This window comes from Benincasa hispida, chromosome 1 (assembly GCF_009727055.1).
Source record: "Benincasa hispida cultivar B227 chromosome 1, ASM972705v1, whole genome shotgun sequence".
Taxonomy (NCBI): Eukaryota; Viridiplantae; Streptophyta; class Magnoliopsida; order Cucurbitales; family Cucurbitaceae; genus Benincasa; species Benincasa hispida.
Window position 1 is genome coordinate 65,984,363 of NC_052349.1, and position 24,732 is coordinate 66,009,094.

The 24,732-nt window shown below is 38.8% G+C and overlaps 1 protein-coding gene across 3 annotated transcripts; it reads right to left on the bottom strand.

Moving 5' to 3' along the window:
• Positions 1–431: 431 nt before the first annotated feature.
• LOC120081872 (guanylate kinase 3, chloroplastic-like) lies at positions 432–22,890 on the bottom strand. 3 transcript variants are annotated; one of them, XR_005482975.1, is made up of 4 exons: positions 21,811–22,889; positions 20,214–20,430; positions 864–946; positions 432–502 (listed from the first exon to the last, which is right to left on the bottom strand). XR_005482975.1 is itself a non-coding variant. In XM_039037052.1 (2 exons), the coding sequence occupies exon 1, from the start codon at positions 22,683–22,685 to the stop codon at positions 21,840–21,842; it is 846 nt and encodes a 281-aa protein (XP_038892980.1). In that variant the 5' UTR covers positions 22,686–22,889; the 3' UTR covers positions 20,128–20,430; positions 21,811–21,839. The 3 variants fall into 3 exon arrangements, 1 of the variants encoding a protein (XP_038892980.1); XR_005482976.1 differs by lacking the exon at positions 20,214–20,430 and having other exon boundaries at positions 864–1,001; positions 21,811–22,890; XM_039037052.1 differs by lacking the exons at positions 432–502; positions 864–946 and having other exon boundaries at positions 20,128–20,430.
• Positions 22,891–24,732: the final 1,842 nt, after the last annotated feature.

The window sequence follows — 24,732 nt, forward strand, 5'->3', positions numbered from 1 at the left end:
TTCGCCCAAATTGGGAGGTTAGTGAGGAGGATTAGGAAGAGGAAAATTAGAAATATCGTCTGATGGGAAACATGATTCTGATTGGATATTTGTCATATTTACAAATTTTGAAAAATGGGAGTCATACTTGCTAAACTCTAAACTTAATTTGCTATCCAATACATTTTTCCATGTTAAAAATTAGTCAATTCTATTGAGGAAAAAAAAAAAACAAGTACACTAATTAAAATGAACATAATTTAATTGACATAATATTCATAATATCAACTTCAAAGTTAAGGGTTCAATTCCCGTACTCCACATATTACCAAATAAAGGGAAAAAAGAACATAGTAAACTGTACAGATAATCTTTCTGGATAAAACTATATCCAAAAGGGACCAATTCACTATTATCCAGAAAGCAAGACATAATAATAAAAGTTATCGTAAGATGAGATTTAAAACTTTGCAGAACGTAGCTTTTGTTCTCTGTGAGGCAATGTTTGTTTATACTAATCAACCTGCAAAGATAAACCCAATATTCTCAACTCTATCAAATGAAAACGTTTTAAACTAATTTTCACGATTTTATTAATGAATTAATTTTTGAAATTCAATGAAAACATATAAAAATGGGTGAAAAATATTTATTTCTTAACTAGAGATAACGAGCTTCAATAAATATATATATACACACGTGTGTGATTATAGATCAAGACTTAAATACAATTAAAATCACTTTGTTAATGAATTAATTCTTTTGCATTGTATTGTATGTACTAATACTTTCGACCTAATTGTCATATTTGCAACTATTCCAAAGTTTAGTTAGTTATCGAAGAACAAAATAATTTAACAATAAATGATAAAAACCTTAATTACCTTAAAGCAGCTGTTTAGAAGATGGGAAAGTTTGGCGATCGCCTTGGCTAAGTGGCAGCAGTGGACATCCAACAACTTCCAAACTATCCAATTTGGTGAGGGATGACATGACTTGTTTTGAAGGCAACTACTTTAAATCTTTGCAATAAGAAAGCTTCAATACTTCTAAAAATATAGGATGCGTTTGAAGTAATAAGTTGGTTATTATAGTCTAAATTATTATAATTGAGTTATAATAGTTTGTATTTGAGGTATAGATTATTTTATTTTGAATTATAATAGTATGTGTTTGAGGTGTAAACTATTTTAATTTGAGAAGGAAATAGTAAACACTGTAGCAAAGAATAAAAAATCATAAATGTAAAATAGTAAAAACTGCCGCGAATAGTAAATACTGTAACAAATGGAGACTACAAAATAGTATTTACTGTAGCAAGAGATGGTTATTATAGTTTTAAGATAATTCTTGCTCCAAATGCCCCTGTAAGGTTTCCGAACAAGTCTGGTAGAGCTTCAATACCATTAAAGCCATGAATTTCTAACATCTTCAAGGTTGTGAGATGGAAAAGTTGTTGAGGAAGCTGAGTTGCAAGATTATTTTTGGAGGTATCCTCCAAGCAAAGATAGTTTAATTGAAGATTGGTCTATGAAGGCACTAAAGTCGTAATCTTTCATAACCCACAAATTTTCATGTCTTCCAAATTGTTATATCCTTTACACATTTAGAGATAACTTGGGACAATCACGAATCATCAGTGACTTAATAGAGTTGCAACATTCTAGCTGATTTGGTAGTTTCATCAATTCTTCCGATTGCGAATGCTTAGACTTTGAAGAGATTTGAAGTGGTCAGGGAACACTCTTTAATTTGGAACAATACTCCATGGATAATTTGTCCAGAAGAGGAAAAGCAATGCCATTTGATACAATCTTAAACATGACAAGTTCCTCGAAGTTGGTTAATTGTCCTAGCATTGGAAACATTCCACATTTTTCACATCCTTCAAGACATTCTAACCAACCCTTCAACAAAAATGTTATTATCAAAAGCTTGCCCAGAATATTCTTGATAAATAATGATTGAAGATTGTGATGTGGCTCATTTCGGTTGTTATCATCTTCCTTGGAGGAAAAATTCCAGGGAACATTTGGAGCAAAGATACTATTATAACTCAAACTAAAATAATCTATATCTCAAACACAAACTATTATAACCCAACTACAATAACCTAGGACTATAATAACAACTTCTTGTCCGAAACGCTCTAGAAGTGTTTATAGAATTCAATTCACCAATCAACTTGAGCTTTTGCAACAATGGGTGATTTAACATGTGATCAGAGCAAGAGTTGTTGGGTTCAAACCTTTACAATGTTATTACCTCTTGAATTAATATCGATTTTCATTTTTTGGTCTTCAACAAATTTTCAAATCCTGAGAAAGGGTGTTAAAGTTTTTATTTAACTAAATTTACCGCAATCAATCAGCTCAAGCTTTTAATCAATCAATAATTTAATACCGTCTCATCTTTAATTCTATTTCAAAAAATATTCTTATATTCCTTTTTTAGTCCAAATTTCTGATAATCTTATCCCCAAGGTTTTAGAGGAAAAACAGGAATAAGATTGTTTGGAAGCCAAATTCCATAATGAGTGGTCATTAACCCTATACAATTATACATTCCTGAGAAATTTTTGATCTTTCTCTTTTTAATTCAAGGTAGTTAGTACATTTTAATGAGTCCAATTGATTTTTTTACAAGTCTCAGGTGCATAAGGGGTAGAGCAGAGCGTTCGATGCAAAAAGATGTCAAAATAGCCAAGTTTGGAGCTAAAATACATTAAGAGTGAAAGAAGGCCCAGAAAATTACCATTCTGCCCCTAGGCACAACATTGCAACACTCAAACAAAGTGTTGCGCAACGCTTGAAGACAGAAGCGATGTTTTTTTGGGCAAAACAAGGTAGCAGCGCTGCGACGCTTCGGATTCTAACGGACGTCGTGCGTAGTGTGGAGCCTAAGCAAGCGTTGCTGCAGCTCCGCGCCCAACGTTGCAACGCTCTTGCGCAGGGTTGCAACGCTGCAACTTTGCTTTATATCATCATTTTGGCCGATTTTGACGAGGATCACACCGTTTTTTCATTTTCTTCACTTGTAATCTACATTTATCCACCGTAAACATTATTTTATTTCATTTTTGGTAAAGATTGAACTTTAAGAACTTGATTTTGAAGATGATTAAAGGCTAGAGGTAAGAACTTAGCTTGGGTCTTTTGGTTTATTTCCTTTCTTTTAGGATTCTTGAGACTTGGGATTGTATTTTGTTGAGAACTTCTAATATAATAGAGATTTCATGGCAATTATTCTTCAATCTTTCTTTCATGAGAATATCTGATATATTAGTCATGTTAGTTTGATTGCTTGCTTTCGATAAGCCCTAATTGGTAAGCGTTAGTTAATCACTTAGAAGCAAGGTTGTGGTGTTAATTTGGGGTTCCAATTAATAAGCATTCTCTTTCTAATCTAGATGAATCTCGCTTGAGAAGTTGATTAGATGATGGAAATTGATTATTCAACTTAACATGCCCTTAAGCTTAATGCTTGTTATTTTATTGTTTGGGTGAGGATTCTTGCTTAAGCTAAAATTAATTCGATCTTATGGACTGCCACTTAGGATTCTAAGTGAGTTGGTTAAGTTTTAATTGGAAAGTCTCATGCTTATTTTGTGATTAAGTCTATGATAGAATTATAAGGAATGGAAAAAACTAGACCGACCCAAGCTAAGTGTTTGCTTGATTAGTTCACACTCAGTTTGTTGAAAAATAGAATATTTGCCCTGGGGGCATTTTTGTCTTTTCATGTGTACCCTAGGGTTTCATCTTTTTCTATTTAAACTGTAGCCTCTCAGCATTACTTTGTATCACACTATTATAATAAAAGTTTTCTACATCGTGGTTTTTTCTCCCTGTACTAGGGTTTTCCATGTAACAAGTGTGTCATTTTCTCTTCTCTTTACTTTTGATCATGGTATCAGAGCAAGATGAAACCCTGACTACCATTGAGGAAAACCCAATAGGAGAATCGCAAGGGTCATCTAGCACTACGAAAACAGAAATCGAAGTTGTCGTTAAAACAACCATGGAACGGTATTTTCAGATGATGATGCCCCGGTTTCAGGAGATGATTGAATCAACCATTGACAAGCCGCATGGATCAAGCTTCGGATCGTACGGGTCTGATGATTCCGGCCCTAGTCAGCTGCACGAACAGGTCGGATCGCACGGGTCAGCTGCCTATGGAGACGATCGAAAAACCCAGCAGATCTCGGTCGAGTCCGAGCCGCACGCGTCGATCCTAGCCGTCGGTGTTGAAGCCCAGCCAGACGCATGCGATGTTCCAGCCGCACGCGATGCCCAGCCACCGGTGCTCGAGGTCCAGCCACCCGCGAAGTCCTAGCCGCACGCAATGTTCCAGCCCTCGATGTTCGATGTCTAGCCGCCCATGAAGTCCCAACCGAACGCGATGTTCCAGCCCTCGATGTTTCAACCGTCGGATGACACCCAACCACACGTGATGAACGGAGTCGGACAATAGGCATTGATGTCCAGATGCGATACCCAGTTGCGTGAGTCAGCGCCGATCCGAGCCACGAGCTTCGACCTCTCAAGCCATGTTCTCATGTCGTCGTCACATATGGCTGCCGGAACCGCTCGCAATTCCTTCCAATCGAGCAATTCTAATCCTTTCTAGCCAAGTGGATCTGACTTCGTTCAAGAACAGTTGGCCCAGTTGCAGCTTCAGATTAGACAGCAGAATGAGTCAATACAACAGCAGATGGCGTCTTGGAGAGGCTCTTGGAACTACATCAAATAGTCGGGGAGAAATCTCTTATTGCCCAGCTTATTCAGAAAGACCAATTACTTTTTTTCCTACTTTATCTACAGTTCAATTATTTTATGAGAATCCTGCTAGCAGTATTGTATGAGAGAAATTAAAAGGCCATAATTATTTTTCATGGTCTCAATCTGTGACAATGGCTCTCGAGAGTCGTCATAAGTTCGAGTATTTGACTGGCAAAATACCAAAACCTAGACAAGGCGACCCTCAGGCATGCGTATGGAAAAGTGGACTCTTTTCTCTGATCTATGTTAATAGGGAGTATGGAACCCCATGGAACGCCCCTGCTGTATGCTGCTACTGCAAGGGATATTTGGGAGGTTGTACAAAAGTTGTACTCCTCATGACAAAATGGAGCTCATCTGTATATGCTCCGTAAACAAGTTCATGAATGTAAACAAGGGACCATGGACCTCATAACTTACTTCAATAAGCTGTCTATGATTTCGCAAGAGATGGATTTATATCGAGAATTGAATTAGAGCTGTCCGTGTGGAGGAGTTTTGTACTATAAGTCCGAAAAGACAGACCGGGTCTATGATTTTTTGGCAGGACTTAACCCAAAATTTGATGCTGTGCGAAGTCGAATTCTAGGAACTAGCCTAGTTCCCTCCTTGATGGAAGTATGTTCTAAAATCCAACTTGAGGAAGATAGGCCTACTGCCATGAATAACCCAATAATTAAATCAACAGATTCTGCTGCGTTTAAAGTGTCAGGAATTGACAAACAAAATGGAGAAGTACCTCTGGTCTGTGAACAATGTAAGAAGCCCTGACACACTAAGGAGCAATGCTGGAAGCTACATGGTCGTCCTCCAAATGGTAAAAGACGACAATCAAGACCTGGACGTGCTTTAGCAAGTGAATCTACAGTTGGTCTTCAACCACAAAATCAGGAGACGAGTCAAAACAGCTCTAGTACAATGGGTGTTAGTGCAATCACACAATCAGGTATGCATCACTCTTGTGGCCTTGTTAGTACAAATGGTAGAAAACCATGGATTCTAGACTCAGGAGCTACGGACCATCTAACCGGCACGTCCGACCAGTTCTTGTCTTATTACCCGAGTGTTGGGAATGAGAGGATCAGGATCGCTGATGGCTCCTTCACCCCTATGGCCAGGAAAGGCCATTTATCACCCTTTGAGGGTTTTGTCCTCCAAGATGTTCTACATGTGCCTAAAATTTCCTGCAATTTGCTATATGTCAATAAGATTACCAGGGATTTGAAATGTCGTGTTATCTTCTCACCCGATGCTGCTATTTTTTAGGATTTGAACTTGAAGATGACAATTGGCACTGCCCGACATGATGGGGGCTCTATTTCCTTACTGAAGATACCTCCTCTAGGATTTGTGATAGGATTAGTTTATTGTTTTCCTGTTTTTCCAATTCTGAGACAGATTATATGTTATGGCACTTTCGTCTGGGTCATCCGAGTTTTCATTATATGAAATATTTATTTCCTCATCTATTTCATAATATTAATGTTTCTAACTTGAAATGTGATGTATGTCCAAGCTAAACAACCTCACGTATCGTTCAAACCCCAACCTTATAAACCTTCGAAACCCTTCACCCTTTTTCATAGTGATGTGTGGGGTCCATCTTCAGTTACAACCTCTACTGGCAAACGGTGGTTGTAACTTTTATAGACGACCACACAAGGTTGACCTGGGTTTTCCTCCTTACTGACAAGTCCAAAGTCACCTCTGTCTTCCAGCAGTTTTATAATTCTATAGAAACCCAGTTCAACTCGAGAATTACCATTCTTCGGAGCGATAATGGTTGGGAATTCTTTAATAATAACCTCGGGGAATTCCTTGCCTTTAATGGTATAATCCATCAAAGTTCATGTGCTTATACCCCACAAAAAATGGCGTGGCTGAACGGAAAAACCGTCACCTAATTGAGGTTGCTCGGTCACTCATGCTATCCACATCTCTTCCGTCATATATTTGGGGAGATGTTGTTCTGACAGCAGCTCACTTAATAAACTGAATGCCCTTGGATCTTAAAGTTCCAAACCCCTTTTGACTATTTCAAAGAGGCATATCCTGATAACCGCCTTACCCATGATGTTCCACTTCGTGTGTTCGGGTGTGTTGTGTTTGTCCATACCCATGGTCCTAATCGAACTAAATTTACCCTTTGGGCTCAGAAGTGTGTTTTTGTGGATACTCCCTTCATCAACGCGGGTACAAATTTTACCATTTTTCTTCTCGCAAGTACTTTGTTTCCATGGATGTCACCTTCTTTGAAGACCGTCCCTTTTTCCCCCTTAGTCCTCTTCTGGGGGAGAGTATAAGTGAAGAGTCCAATTGGGGTCTAAGTCCTTGCCTGCCAGACCTTCCTGAGTCCATTCTCGACACAAGTGTCAATGCTTCTATTCTTCCTACCGAGCAAGTCCCATGGATCATGTACTATAAGAGGAATCTTTAAAAGGAAATAGTGCCGCCGATCAGTTCTCCGGCTCCAGTACATGAGTCAGAACGAGTGACAGTTCCAAGTACGAAGTCTTATATTCCTAATAATGATAACATGTGTGGTGATAATGCTTGTGTTGAAAGTAGTGTAAGCAGAGACATGATGCTCGTAATTATGTAGTGGAAATATTGATGATATGCGTTGATGGATTTACGTTGTGCACTCAAGTTTCCCCAGCGGAATTCAAGTGTAAATTCCTCTGAGTTTCCTGGTAAATCTAGGGTCGAACACAGAGACTTGTGAAAATAGAGTGCGTTGATAATTTTGATGAAAATCTTGCTGTAACCGGAAAACTAAATAAAGTGTTGGTTTGCTGATTGCGTTGATTAAAGATAAATAACAAATGTGGCGGAGTTTGAAAAGAGTTGGTAAATGGGAAATGCGATGAATATGCGGTGAACAGGTTGAGAACGGGTCGGCTAACACTTCTTAGAGTGCGTTCATGCTTTGCGATCATGCAAAATGCATACAATAGTAAACCACCTCTCGGCGTGAATGCTACAACCTCTAATACTAGAACGCATGCGATGTTTGTGCAAAGGTGTCTATAGCGCCTACACATAAACCTCTAATTCTTGTCTATGTGATGATACACAAACAAGGCGACCACAAATCATCATACCTATTCCTAGGATGCATGCGATGCAAGTTGACAAACAGAGCTTATCTCTAAGTCCCTATCTCTTATTTATGCAAGCCTAATCTTGCTCTTTCGAGTCCAAATTCTAACCTAGCTCTCTTGAGACATTAGGTTCTTTCTTTAGACTCTCTCTCGAGTAACTCTAAAGGGTATTTTGCACAGCATAAAACAAGACAATTGCAAGCAATAAACTTCCTAGGTCATGTTAGCTTAGTTCTTCTCAACCGATTCGACTAGCTTAGCTACTCATGCGTATTAAGAGAGCGAGCAGATGTAGAAATAGAACTTCCATTAAATAGATATGAAGATGGAGTACAAAATAACAATGCAAGTTTAATAAAGAGCCTAGTAACAATTTCTTGTTGCCAGACGTTTACACTATTTCTACTCATGCTCTAAAGATAATCTTGCTCTCGCGAGAGTCGGCCCGCTCTCTGCTCTTACGCCCCAAGGTTCTCTCTTGAGTTTCCCTGGGCGATCTCCGACACCACCACTCTTCTCTTGCTCCGCCTTAAAATGGAAAAGGAATTATGAACAAAAGCGGCTGGTTAATTCGTCAACCGGTCAACCCCTTCTCTGAAGAATGCACTTGGTATTTATAAAGCATCCATGGTGAAAGACGGCTTCTCTCTCCTGGTTGTACAGATGGGACAATTTTAATTCCTGACTAATGCGTCGGATAATTGTCATCGATAAAGCTGAATGTACTTCGTGACTGTTATCGGCTGTCAACTTAATTTGGATCCGACTGTCATCAACTTTCTGTCCCATCGCTTTTAATTATCCTTTCACCCGGATGTGCCCACCATGTTGCGCTGACCAAGTTGCGGCGATTCTTCTTGGGCAAATGTTTGCGAGCAAGATCAACGCAAAGTATTGTGGTGAAGTTACGCTCGAACAGTGAATTCCTATGATCGCCATCTTTGCATTGCGTTAACGCATATTCTGTATGAAAATATAAAGATCAACTGTTCTAATGCGTTGGACGCATGCGACCGCAATATTATAGAATTTATGCTTAATGGACGCAATTTAACATATTTCATCAATGCAATCTAACATTGTTTAAGATCTTAGCACTATGATAACGTGCATTTTTGCCCGTTATCACACCCCCAAATTTAAACAATGCTTGTCCTCAAGCATAAGCTAAAGATTCCTTTAGCAAGTCAACCACAAAGTTCTTTTCCTAGATTTCTCAAGGATACTTCGTTCAAATCCTATATGCCAGAATTTCCTTAAGTCTTATTCAAGTCTCTTCCTAAAATATTTCTAAGACTTAAGGATTGCAAGCTTAACTTTCAAAAGGACTTTACTAAATTCCAGAACATCGCATGATTTATTTCAAAAAGAAAATTTTCCACCGGGGTGTCAAATGATTTATCCTTGCACAAAAAATTTCTTCATTACTATTTTTTTCTAACCTTGCGCTGATCCGAGTGCCTTGTCTTCGTTTTGGCTTGCCCCCAAGGGTGTCATGCAGACATCCAACTATGAGCAATGCACTCTTTCTCAGACTAAACTTATACCAATTTGGCAGTGGAGTTGCGGTCATTGATTTATGCGTTGATCCTAGTGACTTACTTTCATTTTGACTTGCCCTCACGTGTGTCATGCGGACATCCAACTATTGGTAAGTGCCTTTCACAACTTAACTCTTATCAACATGGGTTTCCCATTGCGTTGACAGTGGAATTGTTATTCTCAATTTTTTTTTGTTTTTTTTATATAGCAAGGTCGAAAATAAATACCTCACTCCCAAATTTTAAATGCGGAAATGTCCTCATTGCCAAAAAATTAAAATAAGTCATGCGATGGTCATAGAATGCATTGTAAAAAGAGTTTGAAAGAAAGCTAGCAAACCCCTAACTTCTAGAAATATTTCATGAGGTGACTATCTTAAGATTAAGTTAACTCTGATGTATATGAAAGGCATAGAAGCATATTTTTCATCATTGAAATCATACTTGGCAAAGAAACAGACTGCGACAAACTACTAAATTTATCTACTTGTCAAATGATTGTGGTGATCAAAGAGGATGCAGTGATAAAACGTTGAAAAGTAAATTTCAATGTGATAGTGCAAAAATTGAAATGAAGATAAGGAAGAGTACACCCCCAAATTTTGCGCTTTCGCCCGCATTGTGTTGACGCATCCATCTTTGCGGCGATCTTTCTTCGTTGGATTGTGGTAATGGAATAAGATAAGAGGCTTCGCGTAATATCTCCGCAATCCAGCACCTCGATCATTTGCAAGAAGAATAAAGAGAGGATCAAATTATTTGAAACAAAATAAAACTCGTTATCACTTTTTTTTTTTTGTAGTAAAGATAGTCATAGTAAAATAAGGATAGATCAGGATTTGAAAAGATAGTAAAAATTCCGAGTAGTGGAGAAAAGAGTTGAAGAATTAAGGTTTCTCAAAACTTGCGTCCCTGATAGATTGCGATCATTTGATAACGCAAGGACCACCTACTTCCTTCTTTATTCAAAGTTGGCGATGCCAGCCTTCCCATGATATGCCTTTATTCGCTGCCCATTGACTTTGAATATGTTGGTTCCGTCATCTTTGATAATTCAACCGCATCATGCGGAAGTACTTGTTTAATTATGAATGGTCTGGACCAACGTGACTTTAGCTTTCCCAAGAAGAGTCGCAGACGTGAGTTGAATAGCAAGACCTTTTGCCTGACTTGGAGGTTCTTACCGTATATGCGTTGATCATGCCAGCACTTGGTGCGCTCTTTATAAATCTTCGCATTTTCATATGCGTTGTTCCTCCATTCTTCTAGCTCGACCAGTTGCATTTTTCGCGCTTCCCCTGCCTTCTTCAAATCAAAATTCAGTTTCTTGACCGCCCACAACGCTTTATACTCCAACTTCAAAGGCAAATGACATGCCTTACCAAATACCAACGCATAGGGGGACATACTTATTGGTGTTTTAAATGCGGTCTGGTATGCCCACAACGCATCATCAAGCTTCATTGCCCAATCTTTCCGCGAAGGTTTTACTACCTTCTCAAGTATTAACTTAATTTCTCGATTGGCCACTTCGGCCTGACCATTCATTTGCAGATGGTATGCGGTGGCCATTTTGTGGAGGATATTGTACTTGTACAACAGCTCCTTGATATTGTGATTAACAAAGTGTGATCCCTCATCATTTATGATGGCGCAGGGAGTGCCAAAACAAGTGAAAATATTTCTCTTGAGGAATTGGGAGATGATGCGGCGCATGCTATTGCCTCTACCCACTTGGAGACATAATCAACGGCCAATCAAATATAGTGCTTGTCATGCAAAGGAGGGAATGGCCCCATGAAATCAATCCCCCATACGTCGAATAATTCCAGCTCCAAGATGGTGTTCATTGGCATTGCGTTCTTCCATGAAATGTTTCTTGTACGTTGACACCGGTCACATTTCATTACGTAGTTAACCGCGTCCTTGAATAATAAAGGCCAAAAGAATCCACTTTGCAAAACTTTGGCTGTAGTGCGTTGCCCTCCAAAGTGCCCACCATATGGTGAGTCATGGCATTGTGACAATATGCATTGTTGCGCAGCCTCTGGTACGCATGATTGAATGATTTGGTCTGCACCTCTTTTATACAGATTCAGCTCATCCCAATAATAATGTCTGCATTCATTCTTGATCTTCTTCTATTGATGATAGGTGTAATCTTCAGGAAATTGTTCACAAACCAAATAATTAACGATATTCGCATGCTAGGGCAATTCTTCTATGTGGAACAGCTGCTCATCTAGGAACACGGCACTCACCTCAGATTCATTGCGGTCAACCTCGAGATTTTTCAGTCTGGACAAATGATCCGCAACTTGATTCTCCGTACCCTTTCGATCAATTATTTCGATATTAAATTCTTGAAGGAGGAGAACCCATCTGATAAACCTCGGCTTTGCGTCCTTCTTTGTCATTAAATATTTGATTGCCGAGTGATCAGTGTGAATGAGTACCATGGTTCCCAACAGATATGCCCTTAATTTCTCCAACGCAAAAATCACAACTAGGAGTTCTTTCTTAATGTGGTATAATTTATTTCAGCAGGGTTTAGAGTTTTATTCGCATATGCGATGGGGTGCAAAATAATTTTCTTCTTTTGCACTAAGGCTGCCCCCATCGCATACCCACTTGCGTCGCATATGATTTCAAACGACAGTGTCCAATCCGGCACAATCAAGATAAGCGCGGTAATCAGCGCATCTTTTAAAACTCTGAATGCGTTGAGGCAATTTTTGTCAAACTCAATTTTTTTGTCCGCCTCTAACAACGCACTCAGTGGTCGTGCTATCTTAGAAAAATCTTTAACGAAACGTCTATAGAATCCAACATGCCCCAAGATGCTTCGCACAACCTTTATGCTGGTTGGTGGTAGAAGTTTTTCAATTGCTTCAATCTTTGCTTTGTCCACCTCCAACCCTTCTCGGGAGACTTTGTGTTCCAACACTATACCCTCTTTCACCATGAAATGACATTTTTTCCAGTTGAGCACCAGGTTCGTCTCTTTACATCTCTTTAGAATTTTCTCCAAATTAGCTAGGCATACTTCATACGTGTTCCCATAAACGGAGAAATCATCCATAAATATTTCCATTGAATCCTCGAGGTAATTTGAAAAAATCGCCATCATGCACTTTTGGAACGTGCTCGACGCATTGCAGAGGCCAAATGGCATGCGGCGAAAAGCAAATGGGTCTTGTCTAGGTCTTCAGGAGCTATCATGATTTGATTGTATCCGGCATACCCATCCAAGAAGCAGTAAAAATCATTCCCAGCTAGTCTGTCCAGCATTTGATCAATAAATGGCAGAGGGAAATGATTTTTCTTTGTGGCCGCATTCAACTTGCGGTAGTCCATGCATATGCACCATCCAGTGATGGTCCTTTGTGGTATTAATTCATTGTTTTCATTTAGGACTACCGTCATTCCGCCCTTCTTCGGCACACATTGCACGGGACTGACCCACGTGTTATCAGCGATGGGATAGATAATGTCGCATCCAACCACTTGATAATGTCCTTTTTGACGACCTATTTCATCGCAGGGTTAAGTTTGCGTTGATTTTCAATTGTTGCTTTGTAGTCATCCTCAAGAAGAATGTGGTACATGCAGTACGCGGGGCTAATTCCTCTGATGTCAGCGAGCGTCCAACCAATTGCTCGCACATTTTTCTTGACAATACTCATCAACGCATTCTCTTGATCTTTGTTGAGCGCAGAGGAAATTATCACTGGCAGCTTCTCATTCTGCCCTAGAAATGTGTACTTCAAATGGGTTGGTAAGGTCTTCAGTTCAAGTATTGGTAGTTCCACTAGGGAAGGTTGCGTTGTTTTTCTTTCTTCTTTTGGCTATTCTTCTTGCATTGCGATCATTTCTTCTTCTTTGTTTGTTTTCGCTACGATCGCATTGCAGACAACTACGGATGTGTTGACATCCTCTTCTTCACACTCTTCATCAGACTTTTCTTCTTCAATTAAATTCAAGTCATCATCAGAATCTTGCAGGTCTTCCTCATCCGGAAATTTCATGGCACGGATTATATTAAATTTGAGCTTCTGTCTGTTTATACTCAAAGTGATTTCTCCCTTGTGCACATCAATTTGAGCACGACCTGTTGATAGAAAAGGTCGTCCCAAAATGATGGGCATATCTTTGTCGGCCTTATAATCTAGGATGATGAAATCAACTGGCAAAATAAATTTATCAATCGTGATCAGCACATCCTTCACCTTACCTTCTGGATGAACCAAAGATCTGTCAGCCAATTGGAGAGTCACTGATATGGGCACAAGTTGCACCACATTTAATTGTCGAAAAATTGACAGCGACATCAAATTTATGCTGGCCCCCAATTCATACAGGGCTTGCTCAATATAGAGTCCTCCTATGGAGAAAGGAATAGTGAAGCTCCTAGGATCGCTCATCTTCTGTGGGATAATAGATTTGGAACTTTGCGTTAATGCCACCGTGGCAAATTTTCCAGCGCCTCTCTTCTTAGTTACCATGTCCTTCAGAAACTTGGCATAGGCAGGCATTTCCTCAATCGCTTCACTGAAAGGAATGTTAACATGTAATTGCTTTAACATAGAAAAAAAGCATTGGTACTGTACCTCTTCGTTTTTCTTCTTCCTTAGCCTCTGAGGGAAAGGTGCTAACTGAACTTTCACAGTTCCCGTTTCATTTGACTTTGAGGTTGACGCAACCTCAGGTTCTACTGCTTCATTTTTTCTTTCTTCTTCTTGCGTTACCGCAATCTCAGGCTCAGTTGCGATGAAAGTTGTTCTACTCTGCTCCTTTTCTCCCTCCACAATCTTTCCACTGCGCAATGTCATAACCTGACATTGTTCCTTACCTGATCCCCCTGGGTTGTGTGGAAGCTCAGTTGAACTTGGCAACGCCCCTTGCGGTCGACTCTTCAGCTCATTCGCAATCTGCCCCATTTGCAATTCGAGGTTGTGGATGGACATAGCTTGACTTTGAAGCACTGTCTCGTTTTTCTCTATATATTGCTTCAATAGGCTCTCCAGAGAAGAGGATTGTGGTGGTTGTTGTGAGCTACTTGCTTGGTTGCTCTGTTGACCATTGTTGCGTTGGAAGAATCTTGTTGACCCTTCTTTTTGTGCCACAGGTTGGAAATTTTGTTGTTGATTCTTCCAGGCAAAATTGGGGTGGTTTCTTCACCCGGGGTTGTAAGTGTTTGAAAAGGGATTGTTTTTCACAAAGTATACGGATTGTGGATTTTGCGGGCAATCTTCCATCGCATGCCCATCACTGCAAGTCGCACACTTTGCGGTGTTTTGACTTATTGCGTTGATTTGCCCACCTTGCAATGTTGGGTTGTTGATCACCATTCTTGGATCAAATTCATCATTGCGGTCATTTGGTTTTGTAATGAAACAATGACACTATTATTTGCGTCAAAATCTTTAAGTCTCAATCTCTGGTCACTCTCCCTCCAGTATTCATGGTTCTTGGAGATGCAGTCCAAGATATTCTTTGTCTCATTGTAAGTTTTGTTAAGCAGACCACCAGCGGCTGCCGCATTGACAGCGGTCTGCGAAGTGGGATTCAAACCATGATAGAAAATTTCCATTTGAAGGCAGTTTGGTAACCCATTATGCGGACAATCTCGGACCAACCTTTTAAACCTCGCCCAAGCATCGCTGAGCGATTCGTCCATGTCTTGTTCAAAATTAGTAATAAGCTTCCTTCGTCTTGCGTTCTCGGTAGGTGGAAAATACTTCATGAATTTCTCTACTACCTGCTCCCAAGAAGTGATCTCTCCTGATTTGAGTGAATATTTCCTAGCCTGATCACAGAGAGAAAATGGGAACAACGTTAGTCGAACTTCTTCAGCAGAGATGTTCGGGAACATAAAAGTATTGCAGATTTCAATAAAACTTTGGAGATGGGCATGCGGATCCTCGCCACGCCTTCCTCCGAATTGACCTGTAGCCTAGATCATCTGCAGCATCACCGGTTTCATTTCAAATCTACTTCCGTCGAGGGCAGGCCTCATGATTCCCGGAGAGAAATCATAGAGGTTTAGCGATGCATGGTCCCTAATGGGCCTATTGCGATCGTTTGCCAATAGAATCGGATTTTCCATGACATTATTATTGTTTGGTGCTCCATTTCCAAGCTGCTCCGCCATCTCTTCTTTGTCGGATAGTGGTTGCTGTTGGTGGTCTCTTAGTCTCCTTCGAAACGTTCTCTCAATTTTCGGGTCGTAGTTCGCCAAAAATTGAGAGTTCTACAAAGAAATCACAAAAATTACCGTTAACAAACTATTTTGCCAAAGTCCCCAGCAACGGCGCCAAAAACTTATGCTTGTAATTATGTAGTGGAAATATGGAAGATATGCGTTGATAGATTTGCGTTGTGCACTCAAGTTTCCCCAGCGAAATTCAATTGTAAATTCCTTTGAGTTTCCTGGTAAGTCCAGGATCGAACACAGGGACTTGTGAAAATAGGTTGCGTTGATAATTTTGATGAAAACCTTGCAGTAACCGGGTAACTAAATAAAGTGTTGGTTTGCTGATTGTGTTGATTAAAGATAAATAATAAAGGCAGTGGAGTTTGAAAAGAGTTGGTAAACGGGAAATGCGATGAATATGCGGTGAACGGGTTGAGAAGGGTTCGGCTAACACTCCCTAGAGTGCGTTCATGCTTTGAGATCATGGAAAATGCATACAATAGTAAACCACCTCTCGGCGTGAATGCTACAGCTTTTAATACTAGAACGCATGCGATGTATGTGCAAAGGTGTCTATAAGGCCTACACATAAACCTCTAATTCTTGTCTATGCGATGATACACAAACAATTCGACCACAAATCATCATACCTATTCCTAGGATGCATGCGATGCAAGTTAACAAACAGAGCTTATCTCTAAGCTCTTATCTTTTGTTTATGCAAGCCTAATCTTGCTCTTTCGAGTTCAAATTCTAAACTAACTCTCTCTAGATATTAGGTTCTTTTTTTAGACTCTTTTTCGAGTAACTCTAAAGGGTATTTTGCACAGCATAAAACAAGACAATCGCAAGTAATAAATTTCCTAGGTCATGTTAGTTTAGTTCTTCTCAACCCATTCGACTAGCTTAGCTACTCATGCGTATTAAGAGAGTGAACAGATGTAGAAATAGAACTTCCATTAAATAGATATGAAGATGGAGTACAAAATAACAATGCAATTTTAATAAAGAGTCTGGTAGAAATTTCTTGCTGCCAAACGTTTATACTATTTCTACTTGTGCTCTAAAGATAGTCTCGCTCTCGCGAGAGTTGGCCCGCTTTCTGCTCTTACGCCTCAAGGTTCTCTCTCGAGTTTCCCTGAACGATCTCCGGCGCCACCGCTCTTCTCTTGCTCTGCCTTAAAATGGAAAAGGAATTATGAACAGAAGCGGGTGGTTAATTCGTCAATTGATCAACCCCTTCTTTGAAGAATGCACTTGGTATTTATAGAGCATCCATGGTGAAAGGCGGTTTCTCTCTCCTGGTTGTACAGATGAGACAACTTTAATTCTTGACTGATGTGCCGGATAATTGTCACCGATAAAGCTGAATGTACTTCGTGACCGTTATCGGTTATCAACTTAATTTGGATCCGACTATCATCAGCTTTCTGTCCCATCACTCTTAATTATCCTTTCACCTGGATGCGCCCACCATGTTGCGCTGGCCAAGTTGCGACGATTCTTCTTGGGCGAATGTTTGCGAGAAAGATCAACGCAAAGTCTTGCGATGAAGTTACACTCGACCAATGAATTCCTATGATCGCCATCTTTGCATTGCATTAACGTATATTCTGCACGAAAATATAAAGATCAACTGTTCTAATGCATTGGATGCATGCGACCGCAATATTATAGAATTTATGCTTAATGGACGCAATTTGACATATTTCATCAACGCAATCCAACATTGTTTAAGATCTTAGCCCTATGATAACGTGCATTTCTGTCCGTTATCAAGACAGTACCTAGAATGTGACTAATGTGGATACTGAGCACCATGATAGTGTTGACAGTAACAGTGACAGTATTGAGAATGTGGCTGGTACAGGTGAAGGCAGTAATGAACCCCAGGTTCAAATTGAAAATGCTGAAGAAGATATAGATGAAACAAAGCAGGATACTGAGTATGATAAGAAGTCAGAAGATCAGAAAGACCTAGATAAGACAAAGCAAGATTCTAAGTGTGACGAGAAATCAGAAGAACAGAACGATCATGATGCCTCTCTTGACATCCCTATTGCTTTAAGGAAAGGAACGAGGTCTTGTACCAAGTACCCAATGGAGAGTTATATGTCTTATACTAATCTGTCTCCGATGTTCAAAGTGTTAACTACTAGCCTCGACACTATTTCAATATGAAGCAGCATATATGCAGCTATGGAAATTCCTGAGTGGAGAGCCGCTGTCATGGAAGAAATGAAAGTTCTTGAAAAGAACGACACATGGGAACGAGTCACTCTTTCTGAGGGACACAAGACAGTTGGTTACAAATGGATGTTACTGTTAAGTATAGACCCGATGGTACAATCGACCGGTACAAGGCACGGTTAGTGGCTAGAGGATTCACTCAGACCTTTGGGATAGATTACTCAGAGACTTTCTCTCCGATAGCAAAGTTAAATACTGTCTTGGTTGCAGTTAATAAGAATTGGCCTTTGCACCAATTTGATGTGAAGAATGCATTCCTTAATGACAAATTAGAAGAAGAAGTTTACATGAGTCCGCCTCCAGAGTTTGAAAAACAGTTCAATCGCAAAGTTTGTAAACTTAAGAAGTCTTTATATGGGTTGAAGCAGTCTCCAAAGGCCTGGTTTAACAGATTTACTACATTTGGAAAATCGCAAGAGTACATTTAGGGACATTTAGACCACACCTTGTTCACAAAGAAGTTTGTGTCTGGGAAAATGGCAGTTCTAATTGTGTATGTTGATGACATTGTATTCTCGGGGGATGATGCTTCAGAAATAGACAGATTGAAGAAAATGATGGCTGAAGAATTTGAGATCAAGGATCTTGGAAGGTTAAGGTATTTTCTCGGAATGGAGGTGGCCCGATCAAAGGAAGGCATCTCTGTCTTTCAACGAAAGTATATGCTAGAATTGCTTAAAGAGACAGGTATGATAAGATGTAAACCAGTTGACACGCCTATGGAAGCAAATACTAAGCTGAGTGATCTGAGTAGTAGTGCACCAGTTAACAAGGAGAGGTATCAGCGTTTGGTCGGGAAGCTCATTTATCTCTCTCATACGAGACCAGATATTGCACATGCAGTAAGCGTGGTTAACCAATTTATGCAGTCTCCTTATGAAGAACATATGAAGGCAGTGGAACGAATTTTAAGATATTTAAAGGCTTTTCCATGCAGGAGATTAATGTTCAGAAAGTCAGACAGACAATGCATCGAGACCTATACAGATGCTGATTGGGCAGGCTCAGTGGTCGACATAAAGTTGACATCAGGCTACTGTATGTTTGTTTGGGGTAACCTTGTTACATAGAGTAAAAAACAAGAGGTGGTTGCCAGAAGTAGTGTCGAAGCTGAATACAGGACCATGAGTCTTGGGATATGTGAAGAAATATGGCTGAAAAAGGTCCTAATTAATCTAAAGTCATGATGGGCCAATGAAACTCTATTGTAATAACAAGACTGTTATAAGCATTACAAACAACCCTGTTCAGCATGATAGAACGAAGCATGTAGAGATTGACATACATTTTATCAAAGAAAGACTTGATAGTGGAAATATCTATGTTCTTTATGTTCCTTCTAGTCAGCAGATTGCAGATGTACTCACAAAAGGACTATTACGACAACTCTTTGACTCATGTGTTAGCAAGTTGGGTCTCATCGATATCTATGCTCCAACTTGAGGGGAGTGTTGAAAAATAGAATATTTGCCCTAGGGGCATTTTTGTCTTTTCATGTGTACCTTAAGGTTTCATTTTTTTTTTTGAAGAGGTATTGTAATTAAAGTGTGGGGTAGGAGAATCGAACCTCAAACCACAAAGTTGATAGTATGAACATTATTAGCCTTTGGGCAAGCATTACTTTGTATCACATTATTATAATAAAAGTTCTCTGCATCGTGGTTTTTTCTCCCTGTACCAGAATTTTCCACATAACAAGTGTATGTCATTTTCTCTTCTCTTTACTTTTCATCACAATTCACTCAACTCACACTCCGTGCATTAAATTTACTCCGCGCAATTTACGTTTATTTAGCATCACCAATCACAACCTCCTCCCCCATCCCAATTACTTCCTATAAATTTTGTGGTCTTGAAATCTTGTCAGCTCCCTATGGATCGATCCGTACTTCCCTTTGCTATATTCAGTAGAGTAAGGCACAAAATTTATTTGGTTTGGATTGCGGGTTTTTACGACTCCCTAATGGCTGTGACCAATTCCTCTTGAAATGAGCAAATTATTGAATTTGAATGGAAAAAACAAGATTTCCTCATCTGAAAGGAGAACCTTTTAATCAGTAACTCCAAAAGACAGCAGCTTTCTAGGAGATTTTTCTCCTTTCATATGACCAGATATTTATAAATTTACTAATGTAATCTTACCTTGAATACAGATTAAAAGAGAAGAAAACATTCTCCAAGATACAGCCTTTAGCCTTTCTTTTAAAATCTGTGCGTGTATCTAAGCCAATCTCCGCATGACTAATACACTCAAGCATGCAGCTTTCTTTCACCCAAAATTAAACGGGTAGTGGTAAGTAGAACTTGTCATTTCAGTCAGGATAACAATAACAACCATTGCAGACTGATAAACGCATACCTTCCTGGAGCAGTGAGTCTTCTCTATGTTGCCTGAGTTTATTGTTCAACTGCCAAAACAAATTTTGAACTTCACAAAGGTTTGAGTTCAACCTACGTTTGGGTAATAGAATGAAAAATAAAACTGCAAATGTCGGTAACGAGCATGCCCGACGTATGTAGTTGTAACCACATGAAGTCAGCCTTCACCCTCTTCAAGTGATGATGATCTAATCCACCTGCAGGAGATGGTAATGAGAATGACTGCAAGTCATGGCAAATGCAAAAGGGTACGCATAAGAGTCCAGTCCATTTCATGAAAGCTGAAGGGTATCCATAGCCCATTTCAAGGGACCTGTCTTTCCTGTGCAATGTTTCTTGTAATATAAAGTCATGTAAAGCACTATGCTGCTCGGTTTTAAAAGACAGTAAAAAATAGATGAGATTATATAGATTAGCTCGAATTTCTCTGGTCTAATGATGACCATAACATATCACTAGAGTAAAAAAGTAGGAGTGCTGGCTGAAACCGGAAAAACTGAATGAATCTAGCTAGATTAGTTGATTTCAGCAGTACATGTCGCATATCGTTGGTTCAATTTCATGAAACTCAAAACAAAAAGTAGTTTAGTGGCTGGTATGGTCTGTTCAGTTGGCATTGGTTATCTAGAACGTTGGTTTCAATGTTGATTTTCACATTTTCTTATATCAGTAGGTTAGACCAAGGCCAGTTTTGGCCAAAAGCAAGATTAACCGATCTACTTATACTCCATTAGAGATTCTAGGTTCAAACATACTCGATGCTTTTCCTTCCATTTGCATACTAATAGACCCCATGTTAACGATGTAGTAGGATTAGTTGTTATCCTTGAGTAATTGGATAATTCCCTAGGTAATCCTTTTTAGTTTCCTATTCCGATTTTAATTCTTAATTTGCTTTTGATTCTCTATCTCTCTCATGTATTCATTAACCTTTGATTCACAATAAGATTTGAGTTTTGATTCTTGGAAAGACTTCCTTATATCTGCATCACTACTTAGATCTCTTAGATCAGTCTTAAATCTAATCTTAAAAGGGGGCGGGAGGGTATGCTTTAATAATAAGGAGCCCTGAAAATTCAACCATCAAATAACTTAAACGTTCTCCATCAGAAGCATCAGATGAAAATCACAAGAAACCATTAGAGTTTATGATGAATATCACCAAAGAGGGTATTAAAAAGCCGACCATTATGGCTGATGAGATCTCTAAGAAATCAAAAGTTGGCTTGAAGGTCAAATACAACAAGACTGAATACAATTTAGCTAACTGTTGAGAAGTAACCCGTTAGAAGTGAGTAACATCTTGGATACATAAATAATGAAAACTTCTCCACTGAACCACACTTTTGAAATAGAATCCAAAACAAAAACTGTGCAAGCTTAGTCGAAACAAGGCTATACTATACTACTATCATGAAGATGTCCATCTTAACAAACAAAAGCAATAAATACTTCCATAAAGGAAGCTAGAGTTTTAAATAGAGTGGGTATGACTCTGTTTACCCTTCTCAATCTGTAATGGTTGCTTACCTAAGAAAGAAACCCATCTCATAACAGAACTTTAAAATAAATGTTACCTTTCAAAATGATGTCTCAAAATCTCAATCTAAACAACAGCATTTCTCTGCCAGACCTTTGCCTTCTCGGCATCAATAATGGATTCCACAAGCTTAACCGCACTGTCCAACTTCCCATCTGCATTCACAACCACATAATCAAAATTCTTGACATGCTGCACTTCCTTTCTAGCCGTTGCAACTCTCACCAATAATGATTCTTTAGTCTCCGTCTTCCTATCGATCAACCTTTCCACTAGTTTAACCTCACTCTCCGCCATCAAAAACACAAAAACAGCAGAATTCCCAAGAATCTTCCTCAATGTTTCAGCCCCTTGAATGTCAACTCTCAACACAATATCATACCCTTTTGCCATAAACTCTCGAATTTGCCTTTTGGGAATCCCCTTGTAATCTCCATACACTGACGCATATTCCAGTAGCTCGTTCCTCTCGATCATGGCGAGAAACTCTTCCTTAGAGACAAAATAATAGTCTTTTCCATCCACTTCACCATGTCGCATTGGTCGGCTAGTCGCTGTGACGACGAAATGGAGCCCTTCTCGGACTTCTCTCAATCGTTTAATCACGGCGTCCTTTCCCACCCCACTTGGGCCACTGATCACAATAACTAAAGGGCTTGGATTCGGCACCAACGGGTCGGAGCTAAACGAAGAACTGAGCGAAGATTCAAGGGAACGAAGCAATTCCAATCGGTCGGCTTTGTCGAGCGGCGGAATGGCGGGGGAGAGCGGTCTTCGAGCATCACCCATTTGAGAAATCGAGGAGAAAAATGGTGGGGTTAGAGGAAATGATTGAATGGGTTTGGATTTGGGGAAAATGGGTTTGCGTAAATTAGTAAAGGGAATGGCGTTGTGGAATTTTGTGCGGAGCATTGAAGAGCGGTAAAGAGAAGTGCCGAAGAATCTGCGAGATATGGGGGAGAAGAATGGGAAGCGCAGTCCACAGTATCCCAACCAATTCAATCTTCAACAGCGTTGGGGAATGGAATTTGGTTTTGAGAATCGAACAAAAATTTGAAGCACAGGGTGAAATTTCTTAAGAAATTTTTGGGTTCTTGAGAAATTTATTCGACTCTTTCTTTTTTGTTTGTTTGACCAAGGGCCGGTTAGAATATGAATATTTTGATATACCAAAAAAACTTTAATTCAAATTTTATGGAAAATTGACAAAAATAATCTCATTGTGTTGTGAATTTGAAGAGGACAATGGAAACATGAATATTTTGATATACCAAAAAAAAAACTTTAATTCAAATTTTATGGAAAATTGACAAAAATAATATTCTTTTGTTGTGAATTCGAATAACACAATGAAAATACGAATATAGAAAAAAAAATATAATATAATAATATTATAAAATTGGATAATATGAAAATTAGTAAAATTTTGAAGTGGAATTCTCACCAATATATGTGTGACTTTTTATAGGTAAAGTGGCAAGTATGACGTGGACTTACATGAATACCAACATGAATAATTACAAGGCACATGGACATGAAGGTGACATATGACTTTATGACACTAAGCAATAAACATCTATTATTATAATTTTCATAATACTTCCCCTTAGATGTCCATATATATATGAAATATGTCTCGTTAAAACCTTACTAGGAAAAACCTAATGGGAAAAAACTCTAGTGAAGGAAAAAGAATACATATTTCATATGATACATACTCCTAAAAGAATATAGTATATTTACTTTCCCTCACGAAAACAATCTCTGAGTCACTGCATTCCAATGTTGTGCACCATTTTTTCAAAATTTGCAGTTGCTACTGCCTTTGTAAATAAGTCTGCTAGGTTATCCTTCAAACAAATTTGTGGTACAATGATGTCATCATTTTATTCAAGATCACGAGTGTAGAAAAGTATCAGTGAAATATGTTTTGTTCTATCTCTTTTAATATATCCTCCTTTGATTTGGGCTATGCAAGCTGTGTTATTTTTGTATAATATTGTTAGAAGATTTTTATTAGAAGACAAGCCACACGTTTCACGAATGTATTGGGTCATTGACCTTAGCCATACACATTCTCGACAGCCTTGTGAATTGCAAGAATTTCAGCATGATTTGAGGAAGTGACTGTTATAGTCTGTTTCACCGATCGCCATGATGTAGTCGTTCCTCCACATGTGAACAGATAACTTGTTTGAGATCCAGCTTTGTATGGATCAGATAAATATCCAGAATCTGCATAACCAACTAGATCAAAATTTGATTTATTTGAATAAAAAAAAACTCAAATCGATTGTTCCTCGAAGATAACGGAGTATATGCTTAATTTCTTTTCAATGTCTTTTTGTAGGGGAAAAACTATACCTAGCTAATAAATTTACTGAAAATGCAATATCCGGTCTTGTATTATTAGCAAGATACACAAGTGCACCAATTGCACTGAGATATGGTACTTTAGGACCAAGAAGTTCTTCATTATCTTCTCTAGGTTGAAATATATCTTTCTTTATATCCAATGAATGGACTTCCATTGGAATATTTAATTGATGTGCTTTGTCCATATAAAATCTTTTCAAAATTTTTCCTGTATAAGTTGACTGTCGAATAAATATTCCATCTGTTATATGTTTAATTTGCAAACTAACGCAAAATTTTGTTTTTCTGAGATCTTTCATCTCAAATTTCTTAGGATATTTTATTACCTTTGAAAGCTTTTCAGGAGTTTCAATTATATTCAAGTCATCAACATATACAGTTATAATAGTAAATCCTAATTGTGATTTCTTTATAAAAACACACGAACATATTGGATTATTTTGATATCATTCTTTTAATAAATATCCACTCGGGCGATTGTACCATATTCGTCCTGATTGTTTCAATCTATATATTGATATCTACCATTCCCAAGAATTTGATGTATATGTTTCAGGTATCTTAAATCCTTTTGGGATTCTCA